This window comes from Eurosta solidaginis, chromosome 5 (genome assembly GCF_040869045.1).
Source record: "Eurosta solidaginis isolate ZX-2024a chromosome 5, ASM4086904v1, whole genome shotgun sequence".
Lineage (NCBI taxonomy): Eukaryota > Metazoa > Arthropoda > Insecta > Diptera > Tephritidae > Eurosta > Eurosta solidaginis.
In genome coordinates, this window is record NC_090323.1 from 89,981,909 (window position 1) to 89,996,275 (window position 14,367).

Genomic DNA, 14,367 nt, shown 5'->3' on the forward strand with positions numbered 1-14,367 from the left:
GCTTTTATACCCTTCGGTTTCCTCGTTTGCATATTTCTAGGCGTTTCTCCTTCTAGACTTTACTAGCTCGCTGAAGATTGCATACTTTTGTGAGTATCTCAAATGTATGCATGTGAATTTGTAGTTTATAGTCTCTCGCAAAACCATATGCTTGTGTATATGTGAGTTATAATGATTACATACTTTTGTGAGTATCTTAGATATATGCATGAGTTTATGCGTATCTTTCCCCTGCTGTATGTATATATGTGTAAACATAATGATTGATTTGTTTATGTACAGACAAATGACTGCTTAGTATCGGCTTAGAGATGATAGTATCCATTAGTGTTGCTTGACACTACCCTCGCATTCTTTCTGGGAAATTCTTTCCTTCGTTTTTGTGCATCTATTTGGTTTTGCCAATGTCAGTGTTTCTCTCGCAGGTACTTCCGATTTCGCCCATTTGGCCCATTCGATCCATCAACCTTTGCCCGATCTACTGCCTTTGACCTTGGTGGTCTTTGTCCAATCGCCTCCACCAGCACTCGCTTACTGCTGAACCCTTTCTCAAAACTGAAGTTGACTGGTACATCCTGGTTCTTATAACGCATAATCCTTCTCTGCATATCGATCCTGATGTCATGGTCAACTAAGAAGTCCACTCCCAATATGACTTCATCAACAATCTCCGCCACAACGTAGAACCATGACCTTCTCAATTAAGATTTCACAGATCACTTCTCCCTGTACTTGGTTATACTCGCCAGTGACTGTACGCCACCTTGCTCCAGGTAATGGCTTTACTCTCCTATTGACCGCGTCAGATTGGATAAAGGAATGAGATGCGCCCGTATCTACAGTCAGTACACGCTCCTTGCCATCTACATTTCCTTTGACTGTAAGACTACTCGATTTCCTTCCAATTTGCGACACAGATATCACAGGGCATTCAATAGCTGGAGCTAGCTCTAGATCTCTACATTTTACTCCCTTTTGCTCATCCCCTCCAGCTTTGTTATTAAGACCACCCATGCTGTTGAAACCACTAGGATCAATATCGCAATGACGTGCAATGTGACGGGGCTTCCCGCATTTTAAGCATTTGATAACTTTCACTCCGCTTTTGCGATCCTTTCAGCGCCTCCAATATTGTGTCCACCCAGTCTGGCCTTTCTACCTCTACACGGCGTGCTTTGAACGCTGGCTTACACAAGCGATGCTGTTTCCTGGATCAGAGCATATGATACCGTTTCTGTGAATGTTGGTTTTGGGTTTGCGTATGTCGCTCGTTTCGTTGCCACGTCCCGTATGCCATTTATAAAGCTCTGGATTTTTACCCTTTCGTTGTATTCCACGGGTGCGTCCGTATTCGCTAAATGTGCCAGCCTTTCAACATCCCACGCAAACTCTTGCTATGTTTCACCAGCCCTCTAGAAGCGGTTCAGTAACTCTATTTGGTATATCTGTCTCCTATGCTCGGTTCCGTATCGTCTCTCTAGAGCGCCGATCAATGCTTCATAACAGTTCCGTTCGCCCTCTGGAAAGATTTGTAAGATCTCAGCTGCAGGCTCTTTCAATGCCATGAACTGTGCAGCTACTTTATCTTCCGCATTCCAGTTGTTCACTGCCGACGTCTTCTCAAATTATAGCTTAAAGGCCTGGAAACGAACAGAACCGTCAAAGAATGATGTCTTTACCTTTGGATTACTCGTTGAAACTGCTGGGCGATTTATTTGTAACTCCTGTATACGACCTCTCAAAGCTTCTACCTCGGTCTCGATTTTTTCCTGTCGGCCACTGAAACCTTCATGAAACTGGGTTAGTTTCTCTTCCATGCACGCTTCCAGCTTAGATGGCATACGGACTTCCTGCTCTTCAAGTTGTGTTGAGATCTGAGATGATATCTGCGCTGAAATTTGTGCCGACATTTCGGAGATGCCAAATATGCCTTCTGTTCTTCCAATTGTGATGTTATATTTGTCTTTTGTTCTGCCAGTTGAGATGAAACTGTCGATGTTTGAGCAGATATTGCAGCCAAAATCATGTTCAAGTCGGTGCTCGTAACTGTCTGCGTAACTGTCTCTTCCATTTTTGTTGTTGTCTCGTCGCTATCAAGATGAAAGACGTACTGTTCAACATTAATTCCTTCCCACTCCATAGCGTCTCGTAGCCGAAGTTCGATCTTATTGCCGGTTGAACTCAACCCACGGTTCTCCAAATCCTTTTTCAATTGCTGAATCCTTAATTCACTTAACTTTGCCCTGTCCTTGTTGTCCTCTGGAATTTATTCATCAAATTCTCTTCTGACACCAATTGTAACGAATTTAGTGAAATCCCTTTTACTTGCAACCATCTGCTAACGTTCGTATCGCTAAACTATTGATAAAATAACTCCAGTATTCAATAATGCAAAATGGTCTTTATTAGACTACTTTGAAAACACTTCACAATAACACTTATACTTCGCAACCAATAGCGTGCTTAAATCAAACTGATTGATTGGGCCTCAGATTGTGCTGCTTTTGTACTCTTCGGTTTCCCCGTTCGCATATGTCTAGGCGTTTCTCCTTCTAGAATTTACTAGCTCGCTGAAGATTGCATACCTTTGTGAGTATCTCAAATATATGCGTGTGAATTTGTAGTTTATAGTCTCTCGCAAAGCTATATGCTTTTGTGTATGTGAGTAATAATGATTTCGTACTTTGAATGAATGAATGAATGAATATATGCGTGTGTTTGTCCGTATCTCTCCGCTGCTGTATGTACATAAGTGTAGACATAATGATTTATTTGTTTATGTACAGACAAATGACTGCTTAGTATCGGCTTAGAGATGATAGTATCCCTTTATGTTTCCAATATTCGTCACAATATTATATTATTGTACAGTGGATTTGAAGCGTTACATCTCTTGTAAATTAAATATCGTAGAAAAAAGGATCTGTATAAACATAAGTGTGTTTGATAGACTATAGTAACTAATTATGAAGAAATCAATCATATTCAAACCATTCACACTAATCAACGACAATTCAAATTTATATTTTACTATACAATACGAATTAATAAATAATTGAGTTCAGTCACCAGTAATAAGCAATATACTTTTTAGACCTGCTACGCCATGTACCACCATAAACCTGGAAATCAAAAGTATAAAGAACGTGCTGAGCGCATGAAGATAGAAGAAGAAAATAATAAAAAACAAAAAACCCTATTTGGGTACAACTTTGGACCGAACAACTCGACTCAGCTCTGCAATTTGGACATTCCAAAATGTAAGTAAATGAAGCAATATAAGGGCTAAATCATACTTCTCGCCGAATTCTCAAATAAAATTTAAGTGATTAAAGCAGGGACTTCTAAAAAGGTTCTTTTAATCTTTGCGCTCAATAAATAATGATTATTTTCCTATTTAATTTTGCTCGAAAACTAACGGTTATTTTTCAAGCGAAAAATTAAAATTACCGTTATTTGTAATTCCTGGATTAAAGAAAATTAAAGTGACTGTGTAAATGTATACTATTCTGATATCACGCATAATTGTGTTCACCATTCAGGTTATGCATCCGATTCGACTATTGATAATGATTTTTTACCTGGCCCAGTGAGGAGACAATAAAAACATCAAACAAAAATGTATGTTTACATGAATCCGAAATCGTAAAGTTTCGTGGTGACACTGATGAAGGTTCATCTTCAAAAATTCTTCCAACCAAACCACCAATTCTGTATCAAATTCCAGATTATTTAAACGACTTCGACATCGGTACCGTGAATAATAAGTTTTTGCGATCTGAAGAGGTCAACGAAATAATTCGTCGAGGTCATCAAAAGTGTCCTGTTATTTGTCGACGTGATCGTCATGACGAGTCATTTCCCTCTTCGTTATTAAACAGAATCTTGCCAAATGGAGAGAAAGTGGAGCGTGACTGGTTGGTGTGGAGTGCCAGTAGCAATGCTTTTTATTGCCTACCATGGCGGCTGTTAAGCACCAATACTTTACTTACTTACTTACTTAATTGGCGCTTAACCGTCTAAACGGTTATGGCCGTCCAACAAGTCGCTCCTTCGCTCCGCCAAACGGCGCCAATTGGTCACACCAAGGGAGTTTAAATCGTTTTCCACCTGGTCCTTCCAACGGAGTGGGAACCGCCCTCTACCTCTGCTTCCATAGGCGGGTTCCGATAGAAACACTTTCTTGGACGGAGCCGGTGGAGGGTGGAGCCGTGTGTAGAAGTCCACGAAGGTGGGGAAAGCTTCTGACCGCCATTCACCTGGGAATGGCCAGAGCGATTCTTTTGCATGCGGTTCAAGCAGCTCACTACTGCCGGTGCCTCTGGGTAGCCGCTAAACATCCGTTTAGCGGTGAGCTAATGTGAGAAGGCGACAACCTGGCTAGGCCACTCTGACATAATCGGCTTCAGGGCTAGCCGGGGGAGATCTAATCGGCAGCGTCTCTACACCTCTAGGTGCAGCTGCAAGCGGGCGTCTGTCTTGGAGCAAGCGGCTCGCTATATACACGTGCAAGTAATATTTTCACCCCCGCTGAGCGGGTTGTGCGCTGGGCTTGGGACCCGCCACGTAAAACCATACTCCAATGAAATATAACAACAAGCCTCGGGTAAATACACCAATACTTTAAATCGACCTAAAATTTGTTGTCCTGGCGGATATTCGAAATTCCAGGTGTGGAAGAAGCTATAGGATAAACTGCCAGCACACGAAAATACTCAAGATCACATTCAATGTTATATTCAATGGCAATCTTTACAAAATCGAATTCAAAAGGAGGCTACAATTGATACACTTATCAATGAACAGCTAATCACTGAAACTCAAAAGTGGAAAGAAATTTTATATAGAATTTTGGACACTATTTTATTATTGGGTGAAAGAGGCCTATTTTTCAGAGGCGAAAGTATATTTCTTGGTGAACGAAACAATGGAAATTTTTTGGGCGTCTTAGAACTCACAAGCCATTATGATCCGATACTTAGAGATCATTTGGAGAAAGTTAGGATTTCACAAGAGCAACACAAACATTTACAAGTTCACTATCTTTCCCCAGAAATTCAGAACGAGTTTATAGAAATTTGTGCAAAACACGTGAGGGAAACTATATTAAATTAAAGCAAAGATAGCCAAGTATTTTGCTATTATCGTTGATGCTATGCCTGATGCTAGTCACGTTGAGCAGACTACGTTAATTTTGCGCTACCTTCATTTCAATTCGAAAGCAAATTTTACAATACAAGAACGGTTTTTGGCTTTCTTGGATTGTAACCAAAAAACTGGTAAGAAAATCGCGGATTTAATTTGCCATACTCTAGGTAAACATGAAATCCCATTAAAACTTGTCGTGCATAAGGGTACGATAACGGCGCCAATATGAAAGGAGCTCACAACGGAGCACAACGTCACATTCTCGACAAAAACTCAAATGTTGATTTCTCGCCTTGTGCAGCCCACAGTCTCAATTTATGTGGTGTTGATGCTGCAGAAGTTTGTACGGCTGCAATTACTTGTACAAAATGTTTTACTATTTTCAACAGCAGTCCACAACGATGGGACATCCTCAGAAGAAATGTTCCGAGCTCTCTTCGCAGTCTTTCAGACACTAGGTGGTCGGCTAGAATTGAGGCAATCAGACCATTCGCAAACCATGTTCTAGGATTAACATAAGCACTAAAGGCATTACTTAAGCTAAATTTGACTGCACAAGCATACGGTGATTTACCAGCATTCTCAAGTACACCAACAAGTTCGAATGTATCTCAATATCTCAATTTGTTTCAAAATACTGACAACCATTAATGAAAGAAACGCCGTACTCCAAGCTAGAGACGCCACCATAGATATTGAGGTCCGACATCTAGATTCCTTATTAGATGATGAAGTTGATCAGGGACCAATGGGAAACAATTTTAAACGAGTGCAAAACAGTTGCTATTCAATTGAACATCTCGCCAAAGTTTCCGGACAGTCGAAAAAGAAAACCCAAAAGACATTTTGAAAATAATGGAAATGAGATGATTACGGATGATCCAAAGTCTGATTTTAAAAACAATACATTCCTGGTGATCGTTAATTCGGTACTCACTGGCATTATTGAAAGATTTGCAGCTATGAGAAATTTGAGCGAGACGTTTTTCTTTTTGTGGCAGTTTGAAGACATGATGAAACTACGGTTCGGGCGAGCGCGGCAAAATTCGTCGAAAAATACAAGTCGGATGTTTCTCAAAGCTTAGAATGCGAAATAATTCACTTGAAACACATTTACGAAGCAAATTTTGATGAAGGTCTGTCACCATTGGAATTGCTTAATGCCATCTACGTTCAAAATCTGTATAAAATTTTTCCCAACATTTGTGTTGTTTTACGTATCTTTTGCACTATACCTGTCACTGTAGCTAGTGTAGAACGTTCTTTCATCGCCCTTGCAGGAATCAAAAACTTTCATAGATCGTGTTCATCTCAAGAGCGAGTTTCAGGACTTGCCACGCTTTGTGTTGAATTCGTTTTGGTAAGACAGTTAAATTTTGATATTATTATAAAAAATTTTGCAGCGAAAAAAGGAAGAAAAGCCGCTCTTTGATATCCGAACCTTCTATATTGAATAATTAAAATTTATAATCATCATTATATTTATCAGAAATGTACTAAAATATTACCAAATATCTAGAAAAGATTATTTAAAGCAATACATGGCTGTTAAAAGAGAATTTTATTTCTACGTTACAATAAAACAGTAGGGGGACTCATGTAACCGTATAAATGCCTTATAAAGTGTGTAAACGTATAAATTTATCTAGTGCGTAAACGAGCTGTCAAATTTTGTATGAAAAATCATTTACACAATTTGTATAAATTTACGCGCACATTTCATTGTGTAAATGCGGTAAACTCAAAGGAATGCAACCTTGCAGACATTACAGCAGGCATTTTCATCAGAAATCTCCAACATCAGCAAGTAAATGTATTTTAGTTTTGATTTTTCACTTAATCTTGGCATTTTTTAATTTGTATAACAATCAAAAAAATTTTGTTCGGCAATAATACAGCTGATAAACATTCAAGTTTATCAATAGTATTACTAGGTGCGTTCATATAACAGCGTGTGTAAATGGATATAATTTTACACCTTATAAGTTTATATGCTTTCATGAGTCCCCCTAGTATAAATAGTAAATATTCTGTGATAATTTTATTTTCAGCTCTTAGTCCCAAAATAATTTAGTTGATGTTGCAAAATTTTTTTTGATGTAATCCATCAATAATGATTCATGACTGAGACGTCATTAAATCAAATTAATTAAATGTATTGGTGGATTTTTTATAGGGGGCTCGTAAATTGTTTAGTCCCGGTCGCGTATTTTCCCTCTACGGCCCTGCCTCTCACTCTGGTTAAACCCTGTTGAAACTGCAAGTTTGTTTAGACTCCAAAATGGTCCCACTAAAAATTCCTTAAACAGGAAAGTAGAAATTGCTTCTGTATTGACTCAAGCCTATCTGCACGAACTTCATATCGCGGATTCTAGGCTATTGATCCGTATTCTAGTATCGGTCTAACTAATGTGGTAAAAAGGGCTTTGGTTACATAAGGGTCATTAAATTATTTAGACCATCTCTTCACGAATGATAGAACACCTCTAGCCTTCTTGGCAGTAGTCATAATATGAAGGTTGAAACTAAGTTTAACATCCATCGTGACTCCCAAGTGAACAAAATAATTTACTGATACAAGACAAAAATTATCAATTACGTAAGAAGCTGCTGGCAAAAAAACTCCCAGAGAGGCATATGAATGTACATTTATTGATGTTCAGCTGCATTAAATTCGCGTTGCACCAAGCAACTAAGCAGTTTAAATCCGCTTGAAGCAAGGGACATTCTTCAATAGACGCATAGGACCTAAAAAGTTTTACATCATCAGCATACATTAAAATTTTTGAATATTTTATTCTGGTACAGATATCATTAATAAATAGCAAGAACAGAATTGGACGGGGATGACTGCCCTGTGGAACGCCAGAGGAAACATTAATGACATCTGAAAGAGTATTTTAAAAAATTACTTATTGCGTTCTACGGCAGAGATACGAAGATATCCACTGGGTGAGGCCAGGTTGGAAGCCAAGTCGATCCAGCTTGTGGATAAGCAAGGAGTGGGAATCTTTGTCAAATGCTTTACTAAAATCAGTATAAATAACATCGGTGTGAAGATTTTCTCTGAATCCATTAGAAACATGAGTTGTGAATTCAAGTAGGTTGGTAATGGTAGATTTGCTTTTACAGAATCGATGTTGGGAGTCTGCAATCAATGTAGAAATGGAAAATGTTAGCTGATTGGTAACAATGGCTTCAAATACCTTTGGGATGGCAGACAATTTTGCAATTCCTCGATAATTTTCTACACATGACCTACTGCCGTTTTTGTGGAGCGGTATTGGAAAAGATTCCTTCCAAGCAGCAGGAAAAACGCCATGTTTTAGGGACATGTTGAATAAATTAATTAGGAACTGATAAATGTGTTCAGCGCATTTTTTGAGAAAACATGTGGGAATTAGGTCAGGACCGTATTTATAACATTCCTTCAAATACGTTAAATATGTAAAAACCTCTTCTGGACATATTGCAGGAATATTAATTGCGTTAAGGGAGTTAGGTTGATATGGGTATTCACTAGACAAAGAAATTAATTCAGCGGAATAGTTAGATTTGAAAAATTGTGCAAAGGAGTTAGCAATATCTCGATCGTCGCTAGAGAAATCATCACGGTATTTCATACCAGAAGGAAACCCTTTACCTTACGTTTAGAGTTCAAGAAATCATAGAAAGCTTTCGGATTGCAAGTTATTTTCTTTTTCATCGCACAGAGATAGGTATTGTAACACTTTTTATTTAATTCAAAATATGTATGACGCAATATAGAGGACTTCAAGTAGTCGCAGTGTGAATCCGTCTTCTTGTACAGCTTGAAGGAACGCGATTTTTTGTTTTTTAAAGATTTCATTTCTTTGGTGTACCATATGTGGACTAGTTCAGTGGAAACACGTTTACGCTTAGGTATATGTCTTTCCAGAATAGCGTGAATGATGGCATTGAAGTCCGAAACGTTTTTGTCAATATCTGCACCGTATTTGGGCCAAACTACGTTAGATAAAATTTGGTTGAGTTTATTAAAATTAGCCTTCGCGAATTCGAATCTAAAGCTAGAGTCGTTTTCTGTGCAACTCCGAGACCTCTCTTCTAATTCGTGAACTATTTCCAGCTAAGTATGGTAAGAGTCCTCAGGTACAGTAAGAGGTTCACCCCTCCTAAGAATGGATTTTGATGTATCATCAACAAATACCAAATCAAGTACCCTCCCGAACATGTTTGGAACTATATCATTCAAAGCGACGTCGCCTTGTTCGGACGTGTTCTCAATTTGCTCCGTATATTTATCTAACCCAATGAGTTTGTAGTGTTTAAATCGTGTTAATGCACATTTATTTGTCTTTTGGATAATCGTTAACATGATAAAACAATAAGGCTAATAACTCAATACGAATAAATCAATATATCTTTAAAATATTCCGAATTCCGTGCATTGAAGTTAAATTACCGTGCCGTGCTGTTGCGGACGTAAAGTGAATCGTGGGAAGCCGAATGTACAGTGCAGTCTGTGCAAAGAGATTTTTCACCTGTAGTGTCTTGGTTTGTTGCAGAGTCACCTGGGCTTTTTGCTGGCTTCTGACAAACCCTTTTTTTGTAAAAGTTGCTCTGCTGAGAGGCGCTTATCTATGCACCAACAACCTCTGTCTGTTCTACCATCTGTTAATAATAATTGTGATGAAAGTGTTAGTGCAAACAAAAACAATTATCAATTAGCACTGCTAGCCGATGAACTTGCTGAAGTGAGACGCGAAAATGCACACATTCTGTCGAGTGTCAATGCACTTCATGACGAAAATAAATCTTTAATGCAGAAATCGGATGATCTTACTGCTGAAATTTGTGTTCTGCGCTCTAAGTTGGAGAATAAAGACTCTGTTCTCAGCAATAACTTCTGAAATTAAAAATCTAAGTAACATTGTGGGTAAATTGTTAATACAGCCCATAATCAATGATTCTGCTACTGAGAAAGCTGTGAGTGTCAAACCAACCGATTCAAGCACAACAAAGAATGTGCAATTAACAAAACAACAACAGAACAAGTCATGATGCTGGTTTGCCTTCTCCCTCTGCAAATGCTGTACCTGCAGCTACATCCAATGCTGCGTGGAAGGCTCTGCTACGACTACGCCTATGCCTCGCATACATGCAAACAAAAATGCAAAAGGCAAATCAATTGAAGCTACTATACCTAGCTTTGCCGCGGTCGCTGCGCCTCGCGATGCTTGGTTTAACCAATCTTCTGAGCGCCAAGTACTCCTGTGGGAAATCGTTGCGAAAAATAATCGCAGAAAGCGAAATAACCCCATTGTTGTGGGTAATTCAAATAATAATGAATTAAAAGTTGTTCCCGTTTTTAAATATCTGCACATATCGTCATTCGCGCCAAGTATTAAGGAAGCTGATATCTTGGCCTATGTCTCAAGTCGTGCTAAAATAGAGACTAATTTATTACTCTGTCATACTCTGGTGAAGAAAGATATTTCCCTTGACAAAGTTAGTAAAGTTAACTTCAAACTGGGTGTTTCTGAATGTTCCGTTGACAAGGTGCTTGATCCAGCTATATGGCCTGAAATTGTGAAAATTCGTCCATTCCGTTTTTTTCAACAAGAAGGTGCATCGCTCCAGCAGCGATAACTAATCCCGTTAATGTAACTAATCCCGCTAGTGTAACTGGTCCCAAGAAGTTGACTGCTCCCAAGAAGTTGAAAATATATTTTCAAAACGTTTCGGGGTTGAGAACTAAGTCTAAGCTGCTATTCGCATTAAGCTCAAACCTAGATTATGATATTTTCGTACTCGTTGAAACTTGGCTAAACGAGAGCTTTTACGACAGTGAATACTTTGATACTAATCTCTACAATGTGTTTCGGAAGGATCGTGATTATACTAAAACTGGTCATAGTAGAGGTGGAGGTGTTTTAATCGCAGTCAAAAGGAAATACCGCTCCTCACTGGTTATGTTAGACAATAATGATACACTCTTGGATCAGCTATGTGTGTCAGTCAAAGGCGTTTCAAATATCACTATTTGTGCTTCGTACATACCTCCTTCTAGTGATGATATGCTTTATAGAGCACATGTAGATAATATTCGGGACATTGCATTTAATCTTCATGATCATGACTGTATTTGTGTTCTTGGTGACTTCAATCTGGGAAATATTTATTGGTCCTATATTGATGATTGTAATCAGCTTTTTGCTAATAATGTCAACAGCATATCCGAAATTTATATGATAGATAATCTAATGAGTTGCGGTCTTACTCAGATAAATAGCTTTTCTAATCAGCTATATCGGGTCTTAGACTTAATTTTTGTTAATGATAACGTAAATTATGCAAATTCTGAGTGCCTTGATCCTCTTTCCACTCCTGGTATTCACCATGTACCGTTAATTCTAAAGATAGAATTCTATGAGTTTAGTTCTATTTGTGCCGTTGATGAATCTATCAGTTATCGCTTTAGAAATATGGATGCTTATATGGTAAATTTTGCAGTTGATTCCATTGTCTGGATTACATTATTTTCCCATGTTGAAGTCTCCAACTGTTATGAAATTTTTAAGCATAAGATTAAGGAAATTTGCAATGCACATATCGCTGTTCTTAAGAAATACAGATACAAAGTTCCTTGGCACACCAAAGAGCTGTTAAAACTTAAAAATTTGAGAAATAAATATTTCAAGAAGTTCAAGCTGTCAAATTCTGAGACTCATAAAGAGATATATTTACGTTATTCAAAGCAATTTAATTTTTTGAACAAGGATCTTAAGCGTAGTTATATTCGTAAGTTTGAATCGGATATAAAATATAGTGCTAGCTCATTTTGGAGGTATGTCAACTCCAGAAAATCTTGCTCAAGTATTCCGTCTGTGGTTTATCTCAGTGATGCTCAAGCCCAGTCTACTGCTGAGGCTGCTAATCTCTTTGCCCAGTTCTTTAAGTCTAATTTCGAAGCTGACACTGACGTGAATGCGGAGTGTTTCGCGAACATTGGTTCCCCAGTAAATCTTGGGTAATTAACTTTAACGCTTGATGATGTTGAAGAAGGGACCCGATGATGGGTTGTCATCATATCTTTTTAAAAGTTGTTCTGCATTCGCTGCCCCTCTGCTGCTTCTGTTCAATAAATCACTAGAGCGGGGTCAGTTCATTGATGCCTGGAAGGTAGGCTCTATTAATCTAGTATTTAAAAGTGGCAACAATAATAATATTGCCAATTATAGACCAATCGCTAAGATATCCTCCGTATCAAAATTATTTGAGACTATTGTAAAAAATAAGATTTATTTTGCAGTAAATAGGTTTATCTCCATTGAACAGCATGGTTTCGTAAACGGTCGTTCAACAGTCTCAAATCTGGCAGTGTTTTCGGAATATTGCATCTCAGCGTTTCAAAACCCACTTCAAGTTGATACACAGACTTTTCAAAAGCTTTTGACAAAGTAAGTCACAAAATTTTAATATTGAAACTTAGAGCTCTAGGATTTCACTCCACTCTTTTAAATTGGTTTGAATCCTATCTATCGTGTCGTAAATGTAAGGTCGTTGTTGATGGGTTCTCATCGGATTCGTCCATTGCGACGTCTGGAGTTCTTCAGGGTAGCATATTGGGTCCACTCCTTTTCATTATCTTCATAAATGATATATCCAGTTGTTTCAAGTACACTAATTTTCTTTTGTATGCTGATGATTTAAAGTTGTATTCATCAATTACAAGTAAGGAGGGCGTGTCGAATCTCCAATCTGATTTAGATAATGTCGCGATTTGGTGTAAACGAAATAAACTAAATTTAAATATTAAAAAATGCTCACATGTCTCCTACTCTAAGTCTCGCTGTCTTCTGCCTACATCTTACAATATTGATGGGCTTCCACTATCCACTTTAAGTGAAATTATCGATCTAGGTGTTGTATTCGATTCCAAATTTCTGTTTCACAGTCATTTGAGCTACGTAATTGCAAAGGCATATTCAGCACTTGCATTCATTAGACGTTTTGGCTCTGACTTTTCTGATCCCTACACTTTAATATTGCTGTACACCTCGCTTGTGCGTTCCAAATTAGAATACGCTGTTTTTATCTGGAGACCATACTATGATTGTCATATTAAGAGGCTTGAGCGAGTTCAAAAAGTGTTTGTCCGCTTTGCGTTGCGGTCTTTAAACTTCAGAGACCCGATTCCCCCTTATAGTAGTCGTTGTTTGCTTAATAGCTTAAAGTCCTTAGATACTGGACGGTCCATTCTGTCCCTCACTTTTGTGTTCGACTTAATAAGTGGATTAATTGACTGTCTTCTTGAGATAATACGTTTTAATATCCCGCAGAGGAGTTTACGGAATCACGATATTTTCTGGTTGGACTTTGTTAGAACTAATAACGCAACTAATGCTCCGATTTTTAGAGGTTTGAAAGAATTTAATTCGCTTATGAACCCTGAAAATCTTGATTTTTCCTCAACGAAGGATGTATTTAAACAAAGATTAAATGAACTTTTTCTTAGCTAATTAGTTTTTAAGTTAAAATAATTATGGTTATTTTTTTAGATGCTTTTTCTTCTTGTAATCTGTGTGAAAATTTTTTATATTTTCTAGATTAATATTGGAATAAATAAATAAATAAATAAATAAATATTTATATGTCTTAGGCAAAGTTCGGTTATTTCGGCTAAAAAGTCGATGCTGGAAAATTTTGAAGAAACCGGTACAATACCATGGTCGGATGTGGTCCATGATACGTGCGGAAGATTAAAGTCACCCAAGACAATTATCGAGTCAATAGGCTTCAACATTGAATCAATATCTTTCAGTAACGAAATATGATTCATATACACCGAGGGATCTGAAAATGGTGGGATATAGCAGATGGCAATATAGGTAAAACCTATTCCCAACTGGGTTCTAATGTACTTAAATTCCGCAGCTTCTATGACAGGTAAATTAACCTCAGCGGAAGGTATAGAAAAATGTACCGCGAGCAAAACTCCACCTCCAACTCTGTTCAAACGGTAATTTCTATATATTTGGTAATCATTTCAAACAATCTCCGAATTAAAAATATGAGGCTTTAACCAAGTTTCAGTAAAGGCGATGATATTGTAATTACAGTTAAATGATTTCAAGTACATTTCAGTTAGTTTCGTGGTTAGGCCTCTTACATTTTGTTAAAATATATTAAGGACGGATTTAATATTTAGTTTTTTGCAGCATTATTGCTATGAGG

At 37.8% G+C, this 14,367-nt stretch overlaps 2 protein-coding genes across 2 annotated transcripts in view; one reads left to right on the forward strand and one right to left on the reverse strand.

The window, feature by feature from the left end:
• The window catches only part of Alg11 (ALG11 alpha-1,2-mannosyltransferase), a 392,778-nt gene extending 389,276 nt beyond the window's left edge, over positions 1-3,502 (forward strand). The window contains exon 5 of the mRNA XM_067788977.1: positions 3,095-3,502. Within this exon, the coding sequence (XP_067645078.1) occupies positions 3,095-3,161 (67 nt within the window). The 3' untranslated portion in view covers positions 3,162-3,502. The remainder of the gene's footprint in view (positions 1-3,094) is intronic.
• Positions 1-14,367, reverse strand: part of LOC137252862 (uncharacterized) — a 631,431-nt gene that overhangs the window by 149,756 nt on the left and 467,308 nt on the right. The window lies entirely within an intron of this gene.